Raw genomic sequence first — 27,021 nt, 5'->3', positions numbered from 1 at the left:
TTGGGAGTTTCTGGAGTTTATTATGCTTAAAACTGTGAGGTTGATTAATTGTGACAAATATTGATAAGAATCACTGAGAGGTTGATAATCATCCATCAGTTCGGATATTCTTTAATTGTTCATTTCACTGCGTCTGTTAACTCATGGTTGGAATGCTCATGGAAGCTCGTTGGATCAAGTTTCAAGCTTATAGGTATCAATGCTGCTAGCCTTACTGGATGGCGATTTAAAAACAGTGCTTACCCAACTCGTCACCAACAACACGATGGGCAATTGTTCGATCTAACAAAACTGGTTTAATAACCCAACTAAATGCTACCACGATTTTAGTAGAAAGCGATGGAGCCTGAAATGAAAGTGTTATTATCTTCTCCAGGGTAGGCAGCATCCATTTATCAAACATCATTCATACCACAGTTTCAAGACCCCGCCATCCCAGCCAGTCGGAATCTTTCAGGGACTTCTAGGGAGCATCCAGTGTTTTAGCGTCCACCACACCGGTGCAAATGGGCCCATGCTAGTGACCGGCCCGCTGGACCCCGCACGCCCCGTCGGTGACGGTGACGGTCATGAACAACGCGCCAAAGCTTCACCTCAACATTCAACTACGCGTTACTTTTACCTTTTCACAAAGCTCAGAAAACGACCAACTTTCCATACCAAATAAGAACCTCATGACCGGCATGCCGGATTTAAACTCAGTCCCTCCCTCTCCACATACTCTTGCGGCCTCTCGTCGCCAGTCTTCAACACAGATGGCTACTCCGCCAGCCCCAGCTTCGCCATCTCTCAACATCCTCCCTTCCAACCAGAATACGGTGAACCCGTCGCATTCGCCTTCTCTTCCATCGCCCGTGTTAAATGCTTCGCAACCGACTTATCATGCTCCATCAAATGTTCTAGCTGAGCCTGGTGTTGGTCCGGGACCTGGACCGATAAGACATCCTCGTCCGTTGACCGCCGCCGAGCTTCATCTCCAGCTTGAAAAAGAGCAAGAGGCCGTTGTGAGTACAAGATGTAAACCGTGATGTGGCAGCTATATCTAATATCTTTAGGTTAACCGGCTGACCCGTGAACTTTCCCTCCTTCGAGCTGCCCAGAACGCTTCCGTCGTTTCCAACACCTCCTCTACCTCTGCCGGCAACTCAACCCACGATGTACCCGAACAGTCTCTCCTTTCAGGTTCAGGTTTCTCAATCCCCACGGCTCGACATCATCGAACATCCTCGACCACGTCTCAGAGCTTTGGAAACCAACAGTTATCGTCGTCCTACGAAGCACGAATCCATGCCCCTCGTCCATCCCAGGCTACCCCTCTCTCACGGCAGGATAGTACCGCCTCTCGAAGGAGCCTAACAAATTCTCCTGGACCGCAGCACAGCAGCCTCGATCCATCCAACTATTTCCAGCACCAGAGAATTCCCCCACCTACGTCGATCCCACCGAGTTCAGTTGGTGCAACCCCTGGAAGTATGAGCGAGCAATTAAGCCCCGGGTTGATGCCTGCGACCATGCGTTACGAGGAGACAGCATATTATAGAAACGAACTTGAGACTGCCAAGAAAGAGAATGATGCTCTCAAGCGAAAGATTAGAGAATTAGAGAGACAGGTCCGCCAACGAAGAGCCAGTGATGCAAGCCGTCCCAGAAGTGGAAGCGCAAGCACCAGTGCCAGCGTGAGCGTTACCCCTGCTGGAGGAGCCAGCATAGCAGGCCGTCGAGAGGGATTGCCCATTAGACCAGGCGGTGAGCGGGAACGAGGCATGACGACACAGAGTATTGCTAGTGTAGCCAGTGTTGGTGTTGGTGTACCCGAGGAGGAACTCAAGGTTGGAGAGAGTGCTGCTAGTGCTGGAGTTGCACAGGGTCAGTAATGACCCGACACGATACTCACGAGGCACTCCGCTTCTATTAACTTATATAAATGCAAGGCCAAAAGGCCATGAAATCACGATTAGAAACTGGCGTTGGATGCGGTTAGAGTTATGCCAATAGTGTAATATGCTATTCGAATCAAAATGTGTCGCTTTTCTATACTGAAACCATGAACATCAGTTCAACTCACTAATATATCCCTTTGTTTTCCAGCTCCATGTAATTGGCGACTCCGAGGGACCCCAAGCAATCTCCCAAGATAAACTCTGCCACATGGACTATAACTATTCCCAGACTAGTCGTCACACTGCTTGCACTTCACGGCCATCCCATTATTCTGAGGCCATTTTATTGAGGTCGACTCAGCCTTCTGCTCGACAGTTCCCCAATACTCATACTCGAAGGGATTCCACGCGGCAAACGGATCGAAGTGCTGAGGGTCCCTGCTGTTGATATAGCTGAGTACCGCGCTCTCTGGAACAATCCGAGGTTTCTCGACAACTACTTGCTCCCCACCTGGATATGACTCATCCAGGAGTTCAACCCTTGGGTGGCTCTCATGCGCTGGAAAGACAGCGAACCGAAGAAGATGAACATCAGGGCACGAAGCAGCAAACTTGATGATGCGAATAACTTCCGGGTCGCTGCGGCAGTTGTGACGCATGATGTGTCGTAGAGTTGTCGAATGCCGTCGAATGAACGTCTTAAAAGGGTTGGTGGAGAATGTGAATTGGATGAAGGTGAGCTTGAGGGTTTTGAGATTTTTCCATCTTCCGCGGAAGATATGCTCCAACTGCCAACCGGAGTGAATAAGAGGACGACCGGCAGATCCAATCTGATCTGTTCGTCTCCATCTGACTGACAACTCCTGCAGATTGACAGTTCCCTCGAGAAAGTAAACAAGTCTATCACCGAGTTGTTCATAGCAATTCCATTTGCCGCCAGCGGTGTCAGTCTGCAGACCAAGTGTTGTGAGTCCTCGCAAGGCAGTCCTCCACCCCCAGGGGATCTTGGGATATATCCAATCGGTCTCTCTGCCAAACGGCGGAGCGGTACACGAGCTCAGCCTTGAAAGTTGGGGGCTGCTTTGCCTGCGGGTACATATTTTCGGTATCAACTTGATCATCTCTTCAGGAGGACCCCAAGTTGCCTTGACCTTTGACAAGAACCAATGCATATAGTTCAGAGGGTCCTGACACCTGAGAGTTGTGATCCGAGACGAAGACCGGCATAGAGCAGGGAGTATGGCATACACGAGCCCGTCAATATGCTCCTTTGTGGCAGTTCTACTGATAGGACCCAACTCAGACGTAAAAGTGTGCAGGTTGAGCAGAGAATCGACACAAGCCAGGAACTTGTGTCGATAGTTTTTGGCGTATTCCTGATAATTGTCTTCTGTAAAGACTTGTCCCCATCTGTCCCTGTGCGTGTAACAACTTTGGGCAGTGGTGAAGACAAGTTCTTGTACATGATAAGGATAAGTCGACGAAACCGCCTGCAGTCTCTCAATATCCCTTTGAGCGAATGTGACCCGAATGGCTCTGAACAAACGAGACGGAATTACTCCATCGAGGTGAGGCCAGCAGAGACGAATAGAAGCAAGAGAGTCTGCAGGTAGTTGGTCGATAATTATGTCTGTCAGTTCTGGGGGGGAGATTCTCGAACCGCGCAAGCTGAAGGGTGGGTGAAGGCTCGACCATCTTGTTCTGAAGAGGATATTAATAAGTTTGAACCAATATCTCACGATCTCATTGACGAATATTAGAATACCGGCTTAAGAAATTAATAAGAACGAGATATTGAATGAGTATGAATGGGGGAGCAGTATGCCTTCTTCGAGATTGACTAAACAGTGGCGCCTTTGCACTTACCACCCACAGTAGACTTGTCGGATGATCACAGATGAGTTACTTGGAATACTCATGCAGACGCAGATTCCAGCTCAAATTCGGAAGACTTATGCATGATGCCGATATGAGCATATGTATGCACCCGAAAGGAAGGAGAATGATATTCACGTTCTTATCCTCTCTTAATGCCTAGTAGTGCTTTACCGAACAGCATAGAGATATGTGCCAACAGGCTTGAGGAAGAATTTGAAATAAAACGACATCATTCTGCAATAATTTACGGCCTTGTTGGGAGAATTTGGTGATCGCGGTGGCTTGCATTCAGAGACTGAAACTCCAAGGTTGCTGGGGTAAACGGACATAGCGTCGGATAGCAACAGGAAAAGCAAGGAGATTAGAGACAACTCAACACTAGAAACATTTCCCACCTGTAAGCTTGCTAACTGGGGGCGGGGGAGTTTTGAGATGAAAACGGCTGCCTGCTTTTGAGGATATTGTTATATACTGTGTTTGCTTATTATTTGGCAACGGGAAGCTGCATGGAGTTGATTCAAGTATACAGGGCTCACTAGGATGTCAGTTGCGTATCGAACAGTGCAGTATTTGGTGTTCTAGTGAAGAATATACTGTTTCTAGCATGCACCGACGCCAACATGTAGATGAGAAAATAGTCTTGTTTGAGATTTACGATGGAATAGAGCGGACGTTTGCGTTGCCCGTCTTGACCGTTTGGAAAACTAAAGTGGAAACTAGTCGTGAAATTTAATACTTGAGGACTGAGAATCGCATATTCATGGAAGTTCAAAGAGCGCGAGTTTCGGAGCAAGGGTACCTCGAAGTTATTACGGTCGGATGCAAGACATCGACAGGGATGTTTATGCAGGGTATGATATAACAAGTCTATTATCGACATGTATTTCAGCAATGACTCAAGAGAAGAGTATATATCATGAGGAACTCAAGATTGTCCAAACATAACATAGTCACTCTCACCTTGCTAATGTTTGGGCAGCTAGTTTATTGAGAGTGTAGTTAAGCAATAAGCTAGCAAAGAAACACCAATCAGAACTCAATGTTTTGTGTAGCAACTTGATACAGGTGAACCCCAATCATGTTCCAAACGAACAAGCATGACTCATTCTGGTAAAAAGTCCAATTCCTCAACTCAAATGATTGAGCATGTGTGAGCAAAAGCTGGTTTGTGCTGACGTCCAAATGCTCCCAGACCAGTCGTAGCAAGCAATTGATAGTGAATGTGGCATAGTTTGCTGACGTTTAAACAGACATCTGAACGTCTTCATCTTTCTTGACATTCTGTTGAGAATGCTGATCGCAAGCGTAGTCGCCATTGTTGTCAGCATCCTTCTCGACGATGATGATGCTTTCATCAAGCTCTTTAGAACCATCAACGGGTACTTTGACAACCTCAACAGATTGCCTCAACACCATGGCGCCATTCTTGTCAAACGAGATCAAGAGCCCAGCGTCCCCCAGACACTCCTTAATCTCGCTCTCAATACCAGCCTTGTGCGGAAGCTTTCTCGCCATAGACAGAATCCTCTTACACTGAGCTTTCTGCTCCAAGCTTGGAATAATCTTGTACGCAGCGCGAAGAGCAACGACGGAAATACGGTTGGCAGACACTTTGCGACGCAGGGCGCAAATCAGATTGGCAACTTGGAAATTGCGACGGGTAAGCTTTGCCTCAGAAGCGCAAACTTGTTTCTGACTTGACTCATATTTGGCTTGCAAGTCCTTGAGCTGCTTACGCAACTCGCTCAGATCGTCCCTATAAATACCCGCATCGACCTTCACCTTGTCGAGGAGGACATGCAGGCCCAAAATCTCAGAGTCTTTCTGTTCGAGCTTGGCTTCGTAGAGAATGCGAAGGTCTCTGAGCATCTGAGCTTCGTTGGCGTGGAAGTCATTCTGGGCTCGGAGATTCTCTATCTCGTTCTTTTGTGCCGCGTCGCTTTTTCGAAGGTCGCCAAGTTCGGCGACCATTCCTGCAATTTGCTGAGCAAACATGGCCTCTGCCATCTTGAAATTTTCTGGCAGCTGCCGAAGCTGTTGTATCACGAGTCTAGACTAAGGTTAGTTCCTGACAAAGGTAGAAAATGACGAAAAGGGAAGAAAACTGACCGACGGTCGAGATACAGGCTCTCGTGCATGAATGCAAGAGTATGAAGGGGAAGTGAAGTTTAAATACCTGGGAGGTGGAAAAAGATACTATGATCGTGAGGTGAATCACACTGGCACTGCAGTGCCAATAGAAGTAGCCCCCATACGACAAACCCCCAACTCACATATTGTTATTCTTGATCACTGAAGGACATTGAAATGGCCCTCAAACAGTAAGTAAATCAGTGTTATATTTGCGCATTGTTCTGACCGTCATTAAGAGAAGTTAACCAACAACACTGTTGAGTTTGAGGCTTAGCAAACGCAGATTGATCAACTGTCGCTTTTTCACTCACAAGACCACACCACACTTTCTCAATACTTGAACTTTATTTCAGAAGGAATGTAGGGGTACTAAAGGTCTATAAGCTTGGCCGGAAAGCTTGCTGGTCTGAGAATCCCCAAGGCGGTTGAGAACCCATCTTCAAACGGAGAAACTCTGGTCACAGACGAGTATCCAAAAGCCTCACATATATTAACAAAGCACGAAATGTTTATTTTGACATTCGTTCTTTCAGCTTTCATCCTGGCGAGCGATGTTTCAAGTCTCTACTTTGAACATGATCAGTTTGAGCTTATCCACAAATAACAGATGGCCACTATGTACGGGCACATCTCGTCATGAAGCCATTCAATCACTGTAACAACATATAAGTGGCAGCGGCTCCAGTGGAGAAGAGAAGAGGGCCGGACATTTTCTTTTCCCCAATCAACTCATCCAAAGGGCAAGCAAATTGCCACCGAACTGGAGATGATCCATCTGATGGTATTCAATCGAGCCAACAAGCTATAACTCAGAAGAAAATTCTGGTACCCATTGCTGTTCGACTATACGCGGAACAATCCCACGACTCTGGTCCCTGGACTCCCATGGATCCTTTAGCACACCGCACCATAATCAGGGGGTTCTGTCGAGACAATGTCCTCCACTATCTGTATATCACCATACTATGTTTTACATTATTTTCATCAACATCATGTTCGCGACAGATCCTGGGAGTGATGGACCCGGGATCAAAACCAAAGTCATTCAATTCGCTGATGCCGCAGGCTCCCTTCTGGAACTGTTCCAGGACTCGAGTGAGTTTTGGAATTTAAGAGGGATGAAACTATTCAAAGCCCGTCGACGAACTCCGGAGCCCCTGGACAATGGGCTCCGGGTTCTCGACCACTCACGCTTTATCGCCGATGCCCTTTGACGCGGCCTTCAACTGCCCAAGACGCCAGAGGCTTTCGAAGTTCCAGTGAGAGCCCGATGCCAACTCTTGTCTCCAGCAATATCATACTGACTCTAGACAGATCCTTTATGGAAACCCAAACCCCACATCTCAGTTCCTGAATATCAGCCAGGTTGGACCCATCTCAGTCACTGTTAAGCAAAACATCCCATCATCTCTTGCACGACTTGGTAAGCCAGCAATATTACATTGTGGAAGTAGGCCTCTAACACTGTAACAGACCTCGACTCTTCTCTTGCAGGGAGACGTCTTCAGTCTCACTATGGGAACGACGCATATCAATGCATGCGTTCTCAGCACACAAGTTGGCAGATTGTCGAGTAAGTCATAGCACCTGATATAGAGTCGCTTCATAAATTATTTGTGCATATATGGCGTCTTAGATGTTGTTGAGAAAGCGCTAGTTGACAGAACGCCCGGAGAAAGGGTTCTCTTCTGTCTCTACAGTGACGAGCGCGGGCGACAGTTAAAGGGCGAGCATTCACGGCTATGGCCGTGGAACTCGAATCCGCCGATGCTCTCGTCATCAAGCCGGTGCTTTGCATCACTATCACCTTCATCTCGGTTATCCCGAAGTTCTTTAGCGTTCTCAAAGCCAAACCATCCGATCCCCTTTGTGTAAGTCTCCCCTCTACTCAACATCTTACCCTGCAACTCTCTATCGGCCACTTTCGCGGACTGCCTCCCCTCCCTCGCGGACACCCCACTGGGAGATTCTTGAGTGAGTAATAACTTTGAAGAATCTGTATTTTGGGTAAGAACTAACCCTTATAGATACAGCGTGCACTGCCCCATAAAAGACAGAGTTAAGACTTATCTCTCATCTTCTGCAATCCGGCATCGTTGGGTGCTGCTCGAGACTTCGTGATGTCAAGAGAACCACTGGGTGCTTCAGAATGTCTCGAACTCGGTACGATGGACATCCAGATCTCAATAAATCGGTTAAGGAAGGCTCTTCAGCAAAATACACTGAGAGTTCATTCTCCCAACGTTAAAGCTTGTAGATTGTTGAGTGACAGAAAAGAAAAGACCTAGAGACTGATGTTTGTTCCCGCAAGTTAACACATCCGCCCCAATAATTCATACCCAGCAATCAAGACCTTCGAGTTCATTCCAAGGGCGTGGGATTCTTGTCTATTTGTTATATATACAGTATTTCATGTTAAATAATCTTCGTTTCCTTAAGACCTATAGTTTTGGCTTGAGTTCCACATCAATACCTCAAAGCAAACCTTTCAGTATTATAAAATAATCAAGCAGCAGATATATACGACTGGAGAGCTGTGAGTGATGGCTACCAGCACATTACCAGTCTGCGTTAAGACTCTGGCTAACTACAAATATATCAGCAAGCATATTCCCGACTAGATGGTCTACCAGACGCGTTCCATATAATGCAGCGCGCAGCCCTGGGTAGAACCAATGTATGAAAGGCTTTGGGGAGACCACGAACCCCTCACAAAGAAGAAATCCATACGAGACCTTCGTCGAGATGGGCGCGACGTTCCAACCACTTCTGGACACCTCATCCGAATCTCGCACCATGGCCAAACTCTTCTATCGAGTCAACTGCCGTGCCGCCGCATGGACAACGAAGAAGAAGAAGACACAGCATCACAACCAGACAAATCAACATGTTACCAGGAGTAGAAATATCCAGTCTGTAAGTCAAACTTCAATAAACGTCATGATTTGAGAAAAAAGCCTAACATAAACACGAGGGACATTGCCTTTGACCAGAAGTAATGTCATTGGCGGTTTCGACTATTGAACAGAGGAATAAATTGAGACAATACGCGCATCTCCCTATAAAGAAATACCTAAGGATAGTAATGAGGTTTGCAATTCGAGATAAAGAGGTGAGGGCACTATGGGCGGTTTCCGCAAGGATAAATAAAAGTGGACTGTATCTCAACAAGGGCAGATGAGTGTCTCGTAATTCTTAAGCCTATGTACAAGCTTAAAATAAATAGGAAATCACTACACTCCTTATAGTGTTGGTGTCATTCGAGTGTTGAATAAGCTATGTCCCGTCAGCGGGCTTTAGAGTGGACGTGCAAGGTTGATGCACTGCCTCATTAAGCGGCGATGTTTAAAAGCCAGAGAGAACAACTTCCACTTCCTCCTTCGCATTCATTCTTACGAGGACCTCGTCTCTCCGCTCCTTTTCAAAGCAATCAGAGATAAAGAAAGCGCGATTTTTGTGCAAATTAATTGTCCATCACTTGAGGGGATGAGGGGGATCTGATGACCCCATACAGAACCATTACGCGGCCTCGACGCTCATTTTGAGTCCAAGCGACGAGACTTATACGGAATACGAACAGAAAAGGGAGCTTCGTCACGGAATAATCAACCATTTTAAAGGAGGATTCATATTCGTAAGAGGATTGTCACTCAATGGATTAATTTAAAAATATTCTCCGTCTTCAAACAAGTCCCCCTCAATGGATCTTTGCTTTGGCTTTGGGTGGCGGCGTAAGAGCCGACTAATCCAATTACTCATGGGGCCACGCAATGCCACGCAACGCATCGTCGCTCCTCACCATCAAAAACTTCCCTCAGCTCCGCCCAGAAAATAATATACCCAAAATACCAGCAAATCCATTCCGTTCTCCCTCTGCCATGGAATCTTCAACATGAGACTCTTGCGGTTTAACCGTAAATTTTGAGTTGAAACACTTCCTTGACTATGACTATGACATGACTGCAACAAGACAATGCCCCCACCACATCCCCCCGTGTTATCCACCACGCACGAACACGATCATATTGTCGATGCTTCTATTTTGAGCATCATAAAGCCACCGTTGCCAAGTCGAAGGCCGAGAACTGCTCAGTCACCGAACAATGCCGAGGTCTTGGTACCGCCACTCATCGCTGGCGCTCTCGTTGCAGCTTTCGCTTCTGCCCTTGCCGATGGATTGAATAACGAACTTCTCACCCATTATTATCTCCCCGAGCAAAAGTTTCGCGTCAACATTGATAGGATATTGGATCGACTGTTGTCTGAGTTCACGTTGATGTTGTGGGATGAGCTGTGGGCTTTCTATTGTGACTCGAATCCGGACTCGACTGAGCAAATCAAGAAATTGTTCGATGGACCTGTGTGCCAACTTATATTGATCCTCAATGGACCTGAAGCACCACGATGCTTGCTTGATAAGCTCGGCCCTGGTATATCGAGACGTCCGGCAACATGGTCCGAGTCGGCACGGGGCATTGAACTGCCAGTTGCTCTCCAACTCCTCTGCAGCTACTGGGACAGAGAATACCCAGCCCGCTCACCCAGGGGCACACCAAATGAGATTGCTGCTTCTCTCCATACCTACATCACCACAGGAAGGTCTGCGAGACATCTTATCTCAAGAATACGCGAAGTCTTGATCTCACCCCACTATGTGCAGATGCATCTCATGGAATCAGCTCTGTGGCACATCCTCATGAAACCCCCCTATCGACCCCCTGGAGACGGATTTCACGCCATCCAGTTCAAATTTGAGTGTCAACTCTTTGGCCCCCTTCAAGGTATCGGAGACCCCCAACTCGTCAAAATGGGCTCCTTGCCGGCTATTACTGGGACCGCCAATGACTGCGTTTATACCACGATATCTGAGTACACAGCTAAGCAATGGCCTAAGTGCGGCGAACTCCTCCTGGGTTGTATCGAAGACGCCGTCAAAGAAGCTTCAACGTCGAGTTGTGAGGGCCACTCATTCACCGGCATGTCGATTTGGGATGGTACCGAAAACCCATTCTTATGTCCTGGTCTACGTCTGCTGCATGTCGAAGTCGAGGATGGCTCAATACGGTTGACAGTATCAGCATGGACACACACCATGATTGAGATATTACAACAGATGGCGTGGACTTGTGCAGCACTAAGCTCCTCGCCATTTCAGGGTTCACTCTCTGAGAGTGCGGTTGAAGTGTCGGATTGGCAGTACATGGACGATTCCATCTTTGTCGAGTGTAATCTTTCGCATCGACCTGTGCCAGCAGGAGATGGCTCAGCGTGGCTAAAGCAATTAGAAGGGGCTGCTATTGCAAACGGGTTCCCGATAAATCATGTTAGGGAAGATTCTCAGATGACATAGAGCGGAGGTTATGAGGGCCAAATGGCATGAGTGTATGATCAGAGCTTTTATTCTAGATGAAATGATACCCGTATTTAAGCATTCAATACTCGGTCAACAATTCAATCTTTAGGAGATTCAAGTAATAGTAGGATAAGAGGATCTCGTTTATTCTTTCTGTCTTTAAAGAAGGGTTATTGACAAAAATGGTCTCGCCCCTGGTAATGCCAGATTCAACCACCGCCTATCCTACTTCAAATCGTCTTTGTGGAAATCTTTGCCATCCATTCCAACAATAACCAACATGTCTTTGGAGGTTGTTAGCGTTGCTTGTTTGGGCACCCAGGCCGTAGATCGGAGGACGCGGGCAAAAATTCATGTGGCTTTCTGTAAATGCATTCTTCCCGACTTTGCACTTCTGAGTTGACGATCATAATAGCCTCGTCGCCTTCAGCATGTTGACTAATATCCAACAATTCAGGGCCATATGGATGTTGCTGAAGGCTCAAATTGCTTATGGTCTGGCAAAATAAGCGGATTTGCGTTACGTCCCATCATGTCGGTGTGTTGTTTATGGGTTCTCCTTCATTGCGTAATCGAGTCCGGAAACGTGTCGGGCGAGAGCCAGCCAGACCAAATATGGCCTGTCCGTAAGAATATGGTTTCTGTTGAGAAGACGAAGAAGTATCTTAAGCGTTTTGGCGGGATATGCTTCAACTCGTGTGCCCATTAGTTAGGCTCTGAGGAGATACCATCAAATTGGTGGTAGTAATATTCGTTCGCGATGACCGTCGACCAGCCTCGAAACAACAGTACATAGGTCCACTACCAACGGCATCGTGGTGTTGCTCACTGATACATGACAGTGGTAACATAACGTTAAATTGAGGGGTTTCAAAGTAAATCCTGCCCTCCCACAAGCCCCGATTTCATGCTGTCGAACATGGCGACTTTTAGTGGCTTAGAAACGTGATGGCGATAGGATCAATATTCGGTCGACTTGTAATCAATTTCATAGCCTTGATATTTTTGTTAGCTAATGCTTCCAGTGGACATTTACAAAGCCAATTACCTCGTGATTCGTCGACCAAGTCTACCCAACCATTTATCTCCCTTCTCCTCCAGGGTAACACTAAAGCCAACTTCCCCCATCATCCTCCGCAACTCTTGTAATCGTATACGGAACAGGCGTCATTGTAGATACGCAGTCGTCACATAATGATCGGAATTGGCGGTTCAGCTGCAATGGAATACGTCTTCACTTGAACGGGCTGGAACGTCGATTGCGAGGATCTTCACGGATGGCTTGGCCGCATCATGATGCTTGTTACTGTCGCTCGAGACGGTGTCTGGCGGAATGGCGATGGACGCTAGGGACTAAAATCTAACCGTACTATACTAACTGAAAGACGGCGGATGAAGTGAACCGAGTCACAGGAAAATCGAATGGATGAGCCTCAAGGTGAGAACTAAATGGAGAGGCATGACATTGTCAGTTTCGCGCCCACAGACACTGATACATACCATTCCCGGCAGGTTGATTATCCATAGGTTATATCCTGGCAAAATACATGGTGTATTGCGTGGCAGTTATTCCTTGCTGCGTATGCGGCTGGACATGTCTATTCCTAGGGTTACGGGTAAAATGATCTGACGTTGCTGAAAGAAAGTCGGTGTCGACCTGATCTGAGCTTGATTTACTGATTGATTTCTTGCTTGTCGTTGGACCGTGCCGCGAGTACGTGCGAATTGAAGCTTCCGAGGATTATCATGGGATCGCATCACGTGGAGCCTGTTCCGTTGCTGAAGATGAAGTCATTGCGCATCGAGCTTATTATCGCTTCGTATCGCGTTCACTGCAAGTTTGATAGGGAGAGAGTCCAGATGGATGAGGTGGAAAAGTGAGTCAGAAGGAAGTTCTCGTGATCAATCGGTTCAACAACATGCGAATCATCCAGTTTTACTGTTCAAGTCGTCGTTCTTCGACTGCGTTTCGGCGCTCGCCTCTCGGCGGTCGAGTTCGTTAAAAAGGTGGCATGCTCGCTTGAGTGAGCTGATAACGCTCTAGCCAAAACTCCAGCTGGGCACTGAGTGAGTGAGTGAGTGTAGGAGAGCCAGGGATTAACGGGATCCATCCAAACGTCTCCACTTGATGTCGCCTGTTGCCGACCCCACTATCGGATGTTGACGATGGCCATGTAAGACATGGGGTAAAAGAGGAAGACAATGATAACGTGAAGCTATAGAAACAAAAGCAAGAGAAAAAGAGAATAAGGAAAAACGAAGATTTTAGCACTCTATACTGAGGCTGGATGAAGTTGTATGGACCAGTGATCCCAGGAGTGGAGGGGTGGCCGAGATGCAGAGATGCCCTCTTTATGTGGGAGTCGTCTCCTTTGCGGCAGCGTCACGAAAAGAGCAAGGTACATTTACATGAATTCAGGGTACAAGGGACATGTCACAAGGAACCTGGCACGCGCCCTCTGCCCATGGGGAGACAGACGTATCGCGCGCCATCACGGCAGTCCCAACATGGTCTCAAAAGCATGACGCTGGTACGATATCAGCGGCAGCATAACCAAGAGCCTAGCTCAAGCCGATCTCGACAAGTGGATTCCTGTAAATAAGACTGATTGACACCCATCTGATACCAAAGGCGTCTCGATTGACTCGGCGCATCAAGGTGCAAGCTAGTAGCAACTCAACTAGCCAATCGACCTAGCACTTCCCCTCAGTTTGATGCCACAAGGTTTCACGCGGGCGTTGCTGAGGGAGGGGAACGGGAGATGATGATTGATTGCAGAAGAGTCTCCATCGATGTCGTCTTTACGACAAAGGTGCCTCTTGCTCCTTAGCTACGACCTTAGGATGCCTAGATGCTGTCGATGGATGTCCAGACGCAGTACAGTCATGTCTAGGACATATCAATCGTCAGGTGAGTTGTAAGTTGAAGCCAACAGGCGCCAAAGCACCGCACCGCATCCGCGAGCCGAAGTCTCCGGGGACCACGGGATGAATGAGCCTGTGAGGGGCAGAAACGCAACTGGCGATCCCTCGTCATAGGTCATGACAAGGGGACAAGGGAATGGATGGCATGGCTGAATCAAACCAAAGTGCCAATCTTGTTGGTATGTCCTGATCGGCCACACCTTCCCCTCTCAAGATCTGTTTCTGTATCTTCACCTTTCACTTCCCAATTCTCTCACCGTATCGACATTAATGATTGACCTCATGATTCTCCCGCGGCCTTCCGCGAGCGTCAACTGCTCTGTGTCCACTCACCACTCAATCACTCGATCGACCAGGCCCATTTGCACACGCGCCACAACCCACAACGACCGATCGCAGTGGGTCCCAGGACAAGCTTTCCCCGGATTGTGGTGCGCCACGCTAACCCGAGGTGGTCTCTAAGCGGGTACCAGACCGGTACGTAGAGCGGGTTCCCTGCGTCAGTGGGTTTGCATCGCGCCGGCGCTAAACCCGTTGCGGCTCCAGGTCTGGTCTGCTGAGCTTGGAGCCAGGGGCGTCACGCCTTCCGTCAGGCCAAAGTCACGCGATTGTCCAACAGCGTTTATCAGAACACAACACAACGCAACGCAACAGTGTGTAATGATGGAATCCACAATAACTTGAATGCATCCGTAGGTGCTTGTAACTGTACATCGACTAGAGTAGCATTGATTGTTTTGGTTCGAGGAACGGAGCGAGGCGCAGGCGCAGGCACAGACTCCTCTGTCATCACAATCATACTCATACCCCCCTAGGTCTCGTCCTTCCCTTCCGTTCCGGGTGAGGTGTGAGGTGGGCAGTTACCCCGCCCAGTCTGACGACAGCTCAGTAGGTACGGTACAGTGCAGTATAGGTAGTAATGCAAATGAGTGAGTGAAGCCTTGGATGACTGAGGATTCGCATGCCCCAATGCAAACATCGGACATGGACGACGCCGAATGGCAAGTGCGTTTGTGAATTCAATAAGTAACAACCCCTTCCCCTCCATCTGGCCCTTTCCCTCTCCTCCCTCCTCATCACACCTTCAAAGCACAACAGCAATCCAATCTCATCTACAATCTTCTGCTTTTAACGCAAAAGGTTTGTACATCCTCTTTTATATACACCACCATTCCTCCCTCCAATACCTCTTTTCTACAACATCATCACTAACTTTACTCTCTTTTTTAGCAGAATCAACTATCAAATCAGATCTTCTCGATCAACCACATAGCAACAACTCAAAATGACAGAACCTCTCTCCAAGGTCGATTCAGCCGTTCAGGGCCTCTCAAGCTCACCTCCCGCCAAGGATGACAAGAAGACGCGGCGACAAAGCTCAGCAGCAGCACCTGGCGTTTACAACGTCAATGACCTTGGTAAGCTTTGACATCACTACCCTGTCTCCTTCCGATATCGGATAGGCCACGAGGGCACCGTTAAGACCTCTCTCTGACCCTTCTCTTTAGAGGCCGAGGGTATTGAACTCGAGCTCGCACCCGAGACCCAGAAGACGGGATGGTGAGTTTAACCCCGCAATTCGACTTGCACGTGCATCAAGAAACAGCCACTAACCCATTCGTATAGGAAGATCAACACCAGCCCCAACACAATAGAAGACCCTGCCATCCTCAAGCTTCATCTGTCAAAACCGCCCGTCAAGAGAATCGACCTTCACTTCCCACTAGGAAAGGAGGTAACAGCACGAAACCTCAAGGGTGTAACAATCAAGGATGCACTAGACGCTATCCACAAGGCATATAAGAAGCGGGTATGTTTGGACCTCTGAGACACCCTCCCTAAGAATACTGACTGACATACCCAGGCCGATGATGAGCTCGACAAGCCCTACCTCGCTGGTTTCGAGTGGGACAAGGAAGAGTCATGGACCCAACTTGTTGTTCACCTTCAGGCTCAGCCCACGAGCACAACATTGGGTGGTCCTTCCGGTGGTGGAAAGAAGAAGAAGAACAAGAAGCAAGACGAGTAATAGCTTCATTCCACTCCGGTATCTGTCTCAATAGTTCCTATAATTCTTGTTCGTTTCGCTGGTTTCGTTGCGAGTCGGCGCTCGGGATATTGCGTCTAGATATTCTCGGCCTGGTCATGTTGTTTGCGACTGCTGGAAGCGTCGCTTGGTGTACACCTCTATAGTTCTTGTTATCGCTGGTCGATTCGGTCAGCGTTTGAGGTTCCATGTAGCGTGGTTCCTCGATATAATTTATACATTCCCCACACAATTGGAAGTTCATGAACTATGAAGTTGATTGTCGACTGACGTTGAATTTGAGAAGACATGATGAGCCAATTGCCCACATGTTCCCCGGCTTAAGCTCCTCACTCATGAGGCCCACATGAGTTACCCCGCGGCGATGGCTTCGGTTACCTATAATCGGAAACCCTTGAGCTAGTTTCCGGTCGGAAATCTCCAAGCCCAGCTACACCTTGGTTGATATAACTAATTAGCTTTCATATTCTACAGAAACTTATTCCGGCCGTATGCGATAAAATCAGCTGTTATCGGGTTTATTCCCCTCTGTCAGGTAACATTCATCAGCGGAACACAGGCGCAATGCTTCCCCGGCTAACGTCGGGCCGTTTTCCATACTCAGTGCGGAATTGACAGTTGACGGCTTACACGGCTACAGAACGTCATCCGTTGATCGAGACAGGAAGTTCGCAAAGCCGTGGGAACGCAGTTATAAGCTTCTTGTTCGCCCATTTACTGAGGGGAAACGACACTCAAACTTAAACAGTCAAAGGATACCAAGATGCCTGTCACAACGTTTGATCTCAAGGAGAAGTACAGATATCAGAATGGCTTCAACTGTTATTTAGAGTAAGTATCATTTCTGTTCTGCGCGGGTTGCGAATATTTTCTGATTATTTGCTAGATCTGAAGCTGTTGATGGTGCTTTGCCCATCGGACACAATTCTCCTCAGAAGCCACCATACGGTCTCTACGCCGAGAAACTCTCTGGGACTGCCTTTACTGCACCGCGACACGAGAATAAGCAGACATGGCTATACCGCGTTCTACCATCCTGCGCGCATCCTCCTTACCAAGAGGATACAAGGTCAACAGGCGACACTAACAAGACTCTCGACGGCGCTGAGGATGGAAAATTGCACTACATCCCCAACCAGCTCCGTTGGGATCCCTTTGACCACAATGAATCCAAGGATCTAGACTTTGTCACTGGTTTGAGGCTCGTTGCTGGTGCTGGAGATCCTACACTCAAGGAAGGACTGGGTATGTATATTTATGCCGCTGGAAAGAGCATGGATGAGAAATCAGCATTCTACTCTGCCGACGGTGATCTTCTCATCGTCGCACAAGAGGGCGCTCTTGATATCCGCACCGAGTTCGGTTGGCTTCTTGTTCGACCCATGGAAATTGCTGTCATCCCCCGAGGCGTCAAGTACCAAGTCCATCTTCCCTCCGGCCCAGCCCGTGGTTATGCTCTTGAGCTTTATCAAGGTCACTTCAACCTCCCTGAGCTTGGTCCAATTGGTTCAAACGGCCTTGCCAATGCTCGTGACTTCCAGTCTCCCGTTGCTTGCTTCTCTGAAGACTTTGGAGCTACTGCTTCTGAGGGGTCTAGCAAGTATACTGTTTCCGTCAAGTTCAACAATAACCTCTTCAAGACTGTGCAAGCTCATACTCCCTTCGATGTGGTAGCTTGGCATGGAAATTACTATCCTTACAAGTACGACCTCGGGCGCTTCAACACTATCGGCACTATCTCCTTCGATCATCCTGACCCATCTATCTTCACCGTTCTCTCAGCACCAACCAACACTCCTGGTACAGCAGTAGCCGACTTTGTAATCTTCCCACCACGCTGGCTCGTCGGTGAAGATACGTTCCGACCACCGTGGTATCACCGAAACACGATGAGCGAGTTCATGGGTCTGATCCAAGGTGGTTACGATGCCAAGAAGGGCGGCGCAGGCGGTTTTGTCCCCGGTGGTGCAAGTCTTCACAACGTCATGAGCGGTCACGGCCCTGACGCAGAGAGCACAGAGGGTGCCAGGAACGCAGAGCTTAAGCCCGCCAAGGTTGGAACAGGAAGTTGTGCGTTTATGTTTGAGAGTTGTTTGATGGTTGGTGTTACGCAGTGGGGATTGAGAACGTGTCAAAAGGTCCAGGAGGGATATAACGAGGAGAGTTGGGGTGGTGTTGTTAACCATTGGAAGATGCCCCAAGGATTGAAGGTGAAGCCTCATACCCTGTAAGAAACAAAATTGGCGACGAGATTGGGCGCGAGTAACGATGAGCAAATTGTCATACAATATGAGACATTTTCTATTCTATTTCATTCGCTTTGGTTTTAGATGCCTGTTCTTAAAATGACATTGGATGGCAAGTCCCTATCCTTGAACTCATAATCCATGTTATAGACCGTCTCAGGACCCTCTTGCTTAAAGCCCAACTTCAAATACACCGACCTTCCCATGGTCGATCCCTCAGTAACGCACTCCAAATTCCTTCTCTTGGCCTCATCAAGGCCATATTGCACCATCTTAGACGCAAGCCCCCTTTTCTGAAACTTTGGATCAACAGCACAAAGATCCATTACAAAAACTGCAGGGGGAGATGCCTCAGCTTTCTCGTTGATGATCTCAATTCGTCGTCCAAAGAGTGACTTATCCGCCTGAGCAAGAAATCTCTGCTCCTTTTCGTTTCCAGGGTACAACATCTTGAAATAACCCGATGCTTGAAGATCACTGGGGGGATTGCCATAGCCTGGAACAACAGAGGCTTGCTCCCATATAGCGAGGCCAGCGATGGTGTTGTCGATGGTGGCTTTTACAAAGATGGTGTTGGGTTGACCATCCTGGTTCATGGTGATGTGTGAAAAGCGATCAACTAGACGTTGAGTACCGACTCTTTCACCCTCAGGAGTATCCCAGCCTGGGTTGAAGGCCATCCAGATGGCATCACGGGTTTGGTGGCCAAATGCATTAGCGACGGCTCTGAAAGCCTGCGTGAAGTCGCCGGGATTGGTGATTGGCTCGACTCGGATATCTGAGGACGACATTTTGATGGTGAGATTGTGAGTTTTTGGTCTCGTGAACAATGAGAAGAAGTGAGAGGGGGGAAGAAGTATTTATACGCTCAGCGGATAAATATGAGAAATTGTTTCACTACGATTGAGGTATTAGTTCTCTTGAATGCATGATACTTGATCCACTTCTCTTCAAAGCATAGCCCCGTGGGGTTCTACTATGGAGTCGTCCAAGAAAATGGTGAACAATCCGAAATAAACTAGCGGCTTTATAGAAAAATAGGGTAATTTTATGGTTATTTATGATGAGTTCATGCATTGTGCTCTAATCTTAGTGGTCAGTTTAGGATACTATCCTAAACTTAGGTGACCTCTGTTCGGCGTGAGTCACTATGTTCTGAAGTTCTTGATACACAGCTATAACGGTTGAAAGGGCCTCTCACTTCGGGTTTAGTTGGTATTCACACGACTGTTTCCGCTGTCATAATTGGCCTTGTCAATCATCAGAGCTAATATGAGAATAGTCGGTCTTTTACATATCCAAAACTCGTTTCTAGACGGAACCATTCAACTCCAATCATTTCCAACACGATAACAACCAACAACTTCAAGTCTTTCGTCCCATTAATAATCAGAATCATAGTTGTTGCCCCAGCCTCCTCCACTGTATTGTCCACTGGTAGCCTGCTGATCCTGTTCATCGCTGCTATAGCCATTATTTATGTCTTGATCACTCTCAACCTCTTGGTCACTGTCGTAATTACCAGATCTGTGCCCAACTTGTTGCCCTTCATCTTCAGAATCGTGTTGCTGAGTTGCTTGTTGTTGATGCTGCCCACGATGGTAACCCTGCTGCTGGTACTGTTGTTGATAGGGCTCTTCTTCAGACTCGCTTTGTTCAGGCGCTTGATTTTGCTGATGCCCACCATAGTAGTCCTGCTGCTGTTGTTGCTGCTGGGTCTGGAAATTCTGTGGCTCATCCTCTTCCGATTCAATTTGCTCAGCGACTTGATTGTGTTGATTGTAGCAACCTTGCTGTTGATACTGTTGGTGAAAAGCTTGTGGTTCGTCCTCTTCTGACTCGCTTTGCTGAGCTACCTGTTGCTGATACTGAGATTGGAAACTTGGCTGGGCATCTTCCTCAGACTCAGGTTCTTCAGGTATGGGTTGTTGGTATTGTTCATTGAAGTACCCTTGTTGTTGATACTGCTGGTTGGCGTAACTCTGGTGCTGAAATCCCATAGACTGAACCGAATTGTCGAGGTCATCCTCGGATTCATTGTTAACAGACTCTTTCTCGTCAGATTCGGAGACTTCTCCAGCACTAGCTTGGCCTGGGTCTGTGTTGAGGTCACTATCCGACTCAGCCTGCAAGTCGCGAGCACCAACATCCTCTGCTTCTGAAGCTTCACTATCTGTAAAATCGGCGGACATGTATGGGTTATCCAGATCAATTTCATCAGAGTCCGAGTCTTCATGAATCGATTCTGCGTCTGACTCTCCCCAATCCGAGATCTCATCATCGGATGAAGCTTGCCCTCCAGAAACCTCGGAATCTGAAAGCTCATACTCTTCATCGGACAAAAAGCCATCAGAGCCACTGTCGCTGATAGAGTTGGCTTCGTCTTCAGACTCGGAAAACTCTTCAGAATGATTTGAAAACTCCACATGTGTTTCCAGTTCCCGATCAGACTCATATGTAGATTGCTGGCTCATACCTGCATCCATGTGGATGTAGCTGCTATCATCGGTGATGCTTGGATTAGAGTAATTTTCACGAATCTCGGAAGACAGGAAATAACCACCACTAGCTCCAGCCAAGACGCCAACGCCGGCAGCTGCAGCCATCTTGCCACTGGACATACTACTCGTACCCGTCTGTTGTGTGTTTGGGTCGTAGCTGTTTGTAAATTCTCTGGTTGACGTAAAAGTTGAGGTTTGCGTCTGTTCGCCGTTTTGTCCACGGAAGAAGGTTTCAGTATAATGAGGTACTGGAGATATCGTGGAATTCTTGTCGATGTACTGAGGGGGTTTCTGGCCAGAACTCCCCTGTACTGGGATGCTTGTAGGAGACTTGACACCTCCGGGGGTTGATCCAGTATGTGATGGGATGGGCTTTCTCTGATCGGGCGTTGCCTTTTGAGGCCGAGTAGAGGTAGCAGAAGGCTTTGCAGGGGCTGCGACAGAAGTCTTCGGGACTGCAGGCTGCTTCTGTGCAGATGTACCGCCTTGGACTGAAGGCTTTGTTGGTTGACTCTGAACTTTTGAAGTAGGTACTTGAGGTTTCTGTGAAGGTAAACCTCCCTGACCCTGAGACTTTCCTGATGGAGTCTGCGAAGTTCCTGAGGGACCCTGCACCTTTTGTGCTTGGGGCTCTGCTTTAACATTTTGTGCCTGAGGCTTGGCTGTTTGGGGTTGTACTGCTTCAGTCGGTGTTTGAGACTTGGGTGGTACTGCTGCTGGTTTGGCAATTTGAGCCTGAGGCTGCACATGAGGTTTGGCAACTTGAGGTTGTGTTGTTCCGGGAGGAGCTTGAGCCTTGGGTGGTACAGGGGCTGTGTTTCCACTCGGCGGATGAGCCTGAGCCTGTCCTTGGGGCTTGGACATCTGGGGCTGTACTACCCCAGGAGCCGCTTGAGGTTTTCTTGGAGGCATACCACCTTGAGCTGGAGGCTTTCCTGGTAGAGCTTGTGACTTGCTCGTGGGAGTCTGTGCTGGGCCGGCAGGGATATGCGGCTTGCTCGGCCAGGACTGTGTCGTACCAACTTGTGCCTGGATTGGTACCGGAGGACACTTTGCTCCTGCTGGAGCTTGCGGTTGTTGCCACGGAAGAAACGAAGATTGTTGAGTGGGCTTCTCAGCCGCTACTTGCATAGCAGGTTTTCCTCCAACAGGTTTGCGTATTACCCGAGGCATAGGAGGTTTGGCTGCAGGTACTGGATTTGCAGGCTTCTGATAAGGTGCATTAATCTGTTGCTGTGACATATTCGGCTTTTGGGACGTGGCTCCAAATGCTTGATATGCTTGTGCTGGTGTGTTCTGGCTAGCTGGAGAGGCAGAGGCAGAACCGCTGATTCCAAGCTGCCCCCAAGAGTTAAGTGAGGGTACCGAATACCTCTTCTCAAACTGGCTCGAAGGCACTGGGGCTGTGGGTGAAGAAGCCTTTTGGGCTTGGACGGATGAAAATGGTTGGAACGTTTGGAAGGACTGGGCTGAAGCCGGACTTGCTCCCGGGCTTGTTTGGAGCGTACCAGGATATGGAACATACGCCTTCTGAGACTGTACGGTCTGAGCAGGTGCTGGAGAGCCTGATGCTAGGGAACTGTAAATATCCCAACTTCCTCTCTGTACCCTGGGCGCTTTCGCCGGAACAGAAGTAGAAGAGGGGCCACCATGATAAGGAGCTTGGGGAAGCTTTGAAGACTGTTCCTTGCTTTGGAATCTGAAACACTTCCACTTCCACTCCCGCTGGGGATCCGAGGAGGTTGGTAACTCGCGAAGGAGGAAAGTGGTCTAGATTGCTGCGTCCCTGGCTTTACTGATGCTACCATAGAGCTACTGAGGGTAGTCATCTGGTTTCCTTGCACTCCCGTAGAGACCTTCGGCACTGAGTTGCTAGGGGCTAAAGGAGCGGATGTGTTTGCCGTCGCCTGAGGCCGACTTTGGCTCTGACTCTGGCTCTGAGGCTTTCCTGACACTTCATTCTGCGGTGCAGGCTTAGGAGGTCCTTGAGCCTCTTGAGGTCTCTTAAGTTCATCAGCTCGGGCTTTAGGGACACTACTGGGTGTCTTTGAGACGATATTGGCCGGAACCTTGGAGGATCTTCGAGACTTTGGAGGCTTTGAAGCAGCATCGGTGTTTGATGTCAGAGGGGCATTCTTAACCTTGGAAGGTTTGGCTTTATTCTTCATCTTACTGCTTGCGTCTTTCTTCTTCCCATGTTTGGCCATGAACTCTTGTTGACACTCCTTCCACTCAGGGTGCCAAACCTGATACCTTTTCTGATAGCGTCTGAAGAGCAACGAAGCGATCGATTGTTCTTCTTCGGACAGAAAAGATACTGCTTTCCCTCTGAAAATGGCATAGAAAGCGACGGTGTGTCCTTCACGACTTAGTCGATCAAGATCCGGGTTCTTTTCCAATAGGATTCGGGTGAGTTTCTCGTCAGACGCTTGAACAGCAACCATGATCATGGTGAAACCATACTTGTCCCTGGCATTGATATCAGTACCTCCTTCGAGCAAAAGCTTCAAGAGGCTCCCGTGGCGGCCTTGAATAGCATATACTAACGCCGTCTGACCGTCGTTATCCCTTGCATCAACAGCCACTCTGTGCTTCAAGAGAAGTTGTGTACAAGTCTTGTTCCCTGACAAAACTGCCTCGTGGAGAGCTCTTCTGCCGAGATTATCTGCAATATCTGTTCGAGAACATCTCTCAAGCAATGCCTTGACAGCAGAAGAATGATCTCCAACAATGGCAAGATGTAGAGGGGTACGACCCTGTGCATTCTGTCGATTGACGTCTGAGCCACTATCCAGAAGCAACTTTATGACACTGGACTTTTCTGTATTCACAGCATGATGTAGGACAGAGTTGCCATATGTGTCAAGAGCCCTGAGGTCAGCTCTTCTATCAAGCAAAAGCCTCACTGCAGACGAGCTTCCACGAAAGACGGCTGAAAACAGTGGCGTGTGCGATTGACCATCCGCTACAGTGATCAAATTCGGGTCACGCTCAAGCAGGTACTTCATGATACTTTGGTGACCTTGAAGGACCGCAAAGTGAAGAGCTGTATCCCCGCTAACTGCTTGGCCATTTGTCTTTGCTCCCGACTTGAGAAGTTGCTTTGATACAGTTGAGTGGCCATGAAGAGCAGCCAGGTGTAAAGGCGTCCTCTTTTGGCGATCCTGGACATCAAGGACATCATTTCCAGCTTTTCTAATAGCGACTGAAAGTAAGTGAGCATGGCCATAAATGGCAAATAGGTGAGTCCAGAGTGTCCCCTGGAGACCGCCAAGGCCAAGCTTGACCAAGACATTGAGTATTTGATCCGATGGCCAACCCAAAATATTCAGGATCTTCGAGGCTTCTGGTTTTCCCAAGCCTGCAGAAGCGATGTGATAAGACCAGCTAGCCCCTGCATATCCGGCGAGTCGGAGCGTTGGGTCCGTGCGAGTCATCGACTCCCATCTTGGTTCCTTGGACAGGATTGCGAGGTATCGCAGGAGGCAAGTGGCGATGGAATGATGAGCCTGCTGAAGAGGAGAGGTTGTGGTGCCTGCAGTCTGAGCTTTGTAAGAAAGGATGTCCAACCCCTTTGAGGTAAAGAAATCCGACATGCTGTCATGCATAGGCTTCACAACTTTCTGACCACCCACAGTCACAGCTTCAAGAAGACCCCAAGAAGTAGTCTTGATCCAGGATTGAAAACTCTCATCAGAACCAAATCGAGTAAAGTACTCCATCTGTGACAATTCCTTGATGGAACCAAATTTAGGGAGGGCATCGAGAGCCAAAGCGACCCGAAGATCAGGCAGACTAAGTGGCCCCGATGACAAGCAACACCATTTAAAGAGTGAAAGGAGACCATTGCTCCCCTGGTGTGCTATGTCCTGGAAGTAAGCGCCGAGCAAGAAAGAGATTGGCGCGGGTGTAGGCGATGGCTGTTGAACAAGAGATGACTGCCCAGGTCCGCAGAGCTTGATGTGATTGACGATCAAACGAGCCGAGATGAAAGAAGAGTCGGCCTTAGTTGAGACCAACCGTTGTGTATTGAGGTCAATATTGGAGAGCTGTGCTTCCAAATACCTTCTCAAACTTGGTCCATTCTTTTCGTCAACTTGAATACACAATCTAGGAAAAGGATCTTTCATAGGATAAGGTGTGCTGGAAAAGATGATTCTTAGTCCATGAGTTGTCGCGGGATCCTTGGTGGGAATCTGAGACTTTTCGACCAACTTGGAAAAGTCTTGCACAAGCTTGGGAGCCGTTTCGCCTTCCGAGTAATTGAGACCATCGGCATAGATGGAGACCGACTGGGTTCTGAGGATCTTTGGAAGAACTTTGATTAGTTCATCGAAGAGTTCTTGCGCGTTCCAGGCTACTTGTTGTTTGGGAGGTAAGCAAGACTGGATCTTCTCAAACCTGTCCTTGATGCCTTTGAAGGCCTCTGGTGCCTGAGGGACTAGTTGGCGTAGGAGGGACTTGAATAGTCCTAGACGTGTTCTGGTCTCGTCTCCTGAAGGAAAGAAAGAGTAGGTCAAGTGAATTGAACTTGGCCCCTGGCAGGACTCAAGAGCCTGTTTCATCAAAGTTGACTTTCCACTCCCTTCTGAACCTCTCAGCCAAAGCAGCCCGTTGGAAGTCCTCCATTTGGTGAAGAGAGCTTCTTGAACCAACCATTGACTTTTACTAAGATCTCCAGAGCCGTGGCCAATCTTGCTGTCGGCGATCGAGGGAAACTCAAGGCTCTTAAGGAATTCTGTGTAATCTATCTTGGCCTTGAGAGGTTGCGAAGGCTGAGCTTTAAAATATGAAGTTAGCAAAGTGTGCACAGATCATACGTATAGCACAAGTACCTTGCTGAGAAGTACTTGGAATGCTGGAGAGTCCCTTCTTGTCAAAGCTCTTTGTCTTTGGGGCGTCTGATAACTGCTTCAGTGTAAAGCCTCGCGGTGCGTCGGCGACAGGCTGTTTCGGCGCAGTGCTCGCATAGTTTGTCTGAGGATTGGATACAGAAACACCAGAACCTGCAAAGTAAGGCATATCGTATGATTGGTCGCTAAAGTCAACTCTTGATGAGAAAGACTGAGCTGGTGGTTTTGTCGATGAAGACCCAGAGCCGAAGGCCTGGTAGGGCTTGAACTGTCCGGTGGGAGATGTGAAGCTCATTGTGAGGGGCTGAAGAATGGACCAAAGATAGAATGAATATCAAGAGAGCCGATGGAGCAAGCCTTGGCAGTAAGAAGGGGTCCGCTATATATGTGTATGCAGTGCCTACCAGTTCTCCCTCCTATGGGAGAGGCTTAAGCGCCACGCATGCGCGGCACCATAGAGCCACTCCATAACGTGCACCAATATGAAGTAAAGAAGTTTCAATATCTGAAATGTAGCAGTATCATCCAATGCTCTCACAACTACCTACTCCGTCGTCCTTCCTATTCAAAGTTGGGGGCCAAGTGTCACTCCCTATGCAGCAGCCTTATAAACCCTGTATGCGAACCAAACAGGTAAGGATAGATAGGTTAAGCATGTTGAGCTAGCTCAACCTTGTCTATACTCGAGCGTTTGGAACTACATCTTCCAGCGTCGGTTTACTTCTGCAACGTGCTTTGGCCCTTCTCTACTCTCTCTTATAAAGCCCCGGCTCGCTTATCGTGTTGGTACACACATTTTGACTGACTAAGGTATTTATTAAATTTGAATACAAGGAGTATAATTACCCGTCAATATTACAAACATTCACAATGTTCCTCTCGGCCAAGTGTCGTCTTGTCAAGGCTCCAGGTTGCATGGGAGTCTTATGTTAGATATCCATACTCCGTACTACAAGGGTTATCTTCCAACGCATTCTCTTATTCGCTAGCTCGCTCAAAGACTCCAATGAATTTTCAGACCCTGCCAAAAATCAGCATGAGTTTCCGGTTATGCTTACTTTCTCAGAGTATTGTTTCAGGAAATCCCTGAAAGCCCAGTATTGTATCAACACCACGCGGAATTAAGCAGACCAGGGAATAGCAGAAGGCTCAGACCCCGAAGTCTAACAAATAAATATAAGTCTACTTAAAAAACTTGAAATATT

General features: G+C 48.1%; 8 protein-coding genes across 8 annotated transcripts; 5 read left to right on the top strand and 3 right to left on the bottom strand.

Annotated features, from left to right (window-relative positions):
• Positions 1-569: 569 nt before the first annotated feature.
• FOBCDRAFT_320536 (uncharacterized protein) lies at positions 570-2,037 on the top strand (the record flags this gene model as incomplete). Its single annotated transcript, XM_031186768.3, has 2 exons — positions 570-1,004; positions 1,056-2,037. 2 exons carry the CDS (start codon positions 570-572, stop codon positions 1,872-1,874), a joined length of 1,254 nt encoding a protein of 417 aa, XP_031037903.2. The 3' UTR covers positions 1,875-2,037.
• Positions 2,038-2,170: 133 nt separating this feature from the next.
• Positions 2,171-3,799, bottom strand: FOBCDRAFT_202962 (uncharacterized protein; the record flags this gene model as incomplete). Its single annotated transcript, XM_059609049.1, has 2 exons — positions 2,171-3,548; positions 3,747-3,799. The coding sequence occupies 2 exons, from the start codon at positions 3,797-3,799 to the stop codon at positions 2,171-2,173; spliced, it is 1,431 nt and encodes a 476-aa protein (XP_059465130.1).
• A 1,201-nt stretch (positions 3,800-5,000) lies between these two features.
• On the bottom strand, positions 5,001-5,765 carry FOBCDRAFT_275455 (uncharacterized protein; the record flags this gene model as incomplete). Its single annotated transcript, XM_031186770.2, has 1 exon — positions 5,001-5,765. The coding sequence occupies one exon, from the start codon at positions 5,763-5,765 to the stop codon at positions 5,001-5,003; it is 765 nt and encodes a 254-aa protein (XP_031037905.2).
• Positions 5,766-6,883: 1,118 nt separating this feature from the next.
• FOBCDRAFT_202960 (uncharacterized protein) lies at positions 6,884-8,012 on the top strand (the record flags this gene model as incomplete). The annotated part of the gene is made up of 5 exons (XM_059609048.1): positions 6,884-6,986; positions 7,253-7,314; positions 7,365-7,464; positions 7,528-7,762; positions 7,919-8,012. 5 exons carry the CDS (start codon positions 6,884-6,886, stop codon positions 8,010-8,012), a joined length of 594 nt encoding a protein of 197 aa, XP_059465129.1.
• Positions 8,013-9,680: 1,668 nt separating this feature from the next.
• FOBCDRAFT_40904 (uncharacterized protein) lies at positions 9,681-11,474 on the top strand. Its single transcript, XM_031186773.3, has one exon. It carries the CDS (start codon positions 9,865-9,867, stop codon positions 11,239-11,241), a length of 1,377 nt encoding a protein of 458 aa, XP_031037908.2. The 5' UTR covers positions 9,681-9,864; the 3' UTR covers positions 11,242-11,474.
• A 3,660-nt stretch (positions 11,475-15,134) lies between these two features.
• On the top strand, positions 15,135-16,448 carry FOBCDRAFT_225688 (uncharacterized protein). The gene is made up of 5 exons (XM_031186774.3): positions 15,135-15,309; positions 15,400-15,587; positions 15,678-15,729; positions 15,796-15,979; positions 16,034-16,448. Exons 2-5 carry the CDS (start codon positions 15,455-15,457, stop codon positions 16,196-16,198), a joined length of 534 nt encoding a protein of 177 aa, XP_031037909.1. The 5' UTR covers positions 15,135-15,309; positions 15,400-15,454; the 3' UTR covers positions 16,199-16,448.
• A 153-nt stretch (positions 16,449-16,601) lies between these two features.
• FOBCDRAFT_225687 (Homogentisate 1,2-dioxygenase) lies at positions 16,602-18,530 on the top strand. Its single transcript, XM_031186775.3, has 3 exons — positions 16,602-16,751; positions 16,857-17,047; positions 17,103-18,530. The coding sequence occupies exons 2-3, from the start codon at positions 16,980-16,982 to the stop codon at positions 18,445-18,447; spliced, it is 1,413 nt and encodes a 470-aa protein (XP_031037910.2). The 5' UTR covers positions 16,602-16,751; positions 16,857-16,979; the 3' UTR covers positions 18,448-18,530.
• Positions 18,519-19,400, bottom strand: FOBCDRAFT_225685 (acyl-CoA N-acyltransferase). Its single transcript, XM_031186776.3, has one exon. The coding sequence runs from the start codon at positions 19,251-19,253 to the stop codon at positions 18,543-18,545; it is 711 nt and encodes a 236-aa protein (XP_031037911.2). The 5' UTR covers positions 19,254-19,400; the 3' UTR covers positions 18,519-18,542.
• Between the last annotated feature and the right edge of the window lie 7,621 nt (positions 19,401-27,021).

Source organism: Fusarium oxysporum, chromosome VI, assembly GCF_013085055.1.
Source record: "Fusarium oxysporum Fo47 chromosome VI, complete sequence".
Taxonomy (NCBI): Eukaryota; Fungi; Ascomycota; class Sordariomycetes; order Hypocreales; family Nectriaceae; genus Fusarium; species Fusarium oxysporum.
Note: the sequence above shows the minus strand (reverse complement) of the source record. Positions and strands in the feature narration are given on the sequence as shown.

What these genes read in the sequence shown, in the direction of transcription:
- FOBCDRAFT_225685 (XM_031186776.3), bottom strand. Translation starts at nt 19,253, where the DNA reads ATGTCGTCCTCAGATATCCGAGTCGAGCCAATCACCAATCCCGGCGAC.
- FOBCDRAFT_40904 (XM_031186773.3), top strand. Translation starts at nt 9,865, where the DNA reads ATGCCCCCACCACATCCCCCCGTGTTATCCACCACGCACGAACACGAT.
- FOBCDRAFT_225687 (XM_031186775.3), top strand. Translation starts at nt 16,980, where the DNA reads ATGCCTGTCACAACGTTTGATCTCAAGGAGAAGTACAGATATCAGAAT. An exon ending in GGCTTCAACTGTTATTTAGA is followed by an intron (nt 17,048 to 17,102) that starts GTAAGTATCATT and finishes ATTATTTGCTAG; the next exon opens with ATCTGAAGCTGTTGATGGTG.
- FOBCDRAFT_225688 (XM_031186774.3), top strand. Translation starts at nt 15,455, where the DNA reads ATGACAGAACCTCTCTCCAAGGTCGATTCAGCCGTTCAGGGCCTCTCA. An exon ending in TTACAACGTCAATGACCTTG is followed by an intron (nt 15,588 to 15,677) that starts GTAAGCTTTGAC and finishes CCTTCTCTTTAG; the next exon opens with AGGCCGAGGGTATTGAACTC. An exon ending in GAGACCCAGAAGACGGGATG is followed by an intron (nt 15,730 to 15,795) that starts GTGAGTTTAACC and finishes CCATTCGTATAG; the next exon opens with GAAGATCAACACCAGCCCCA.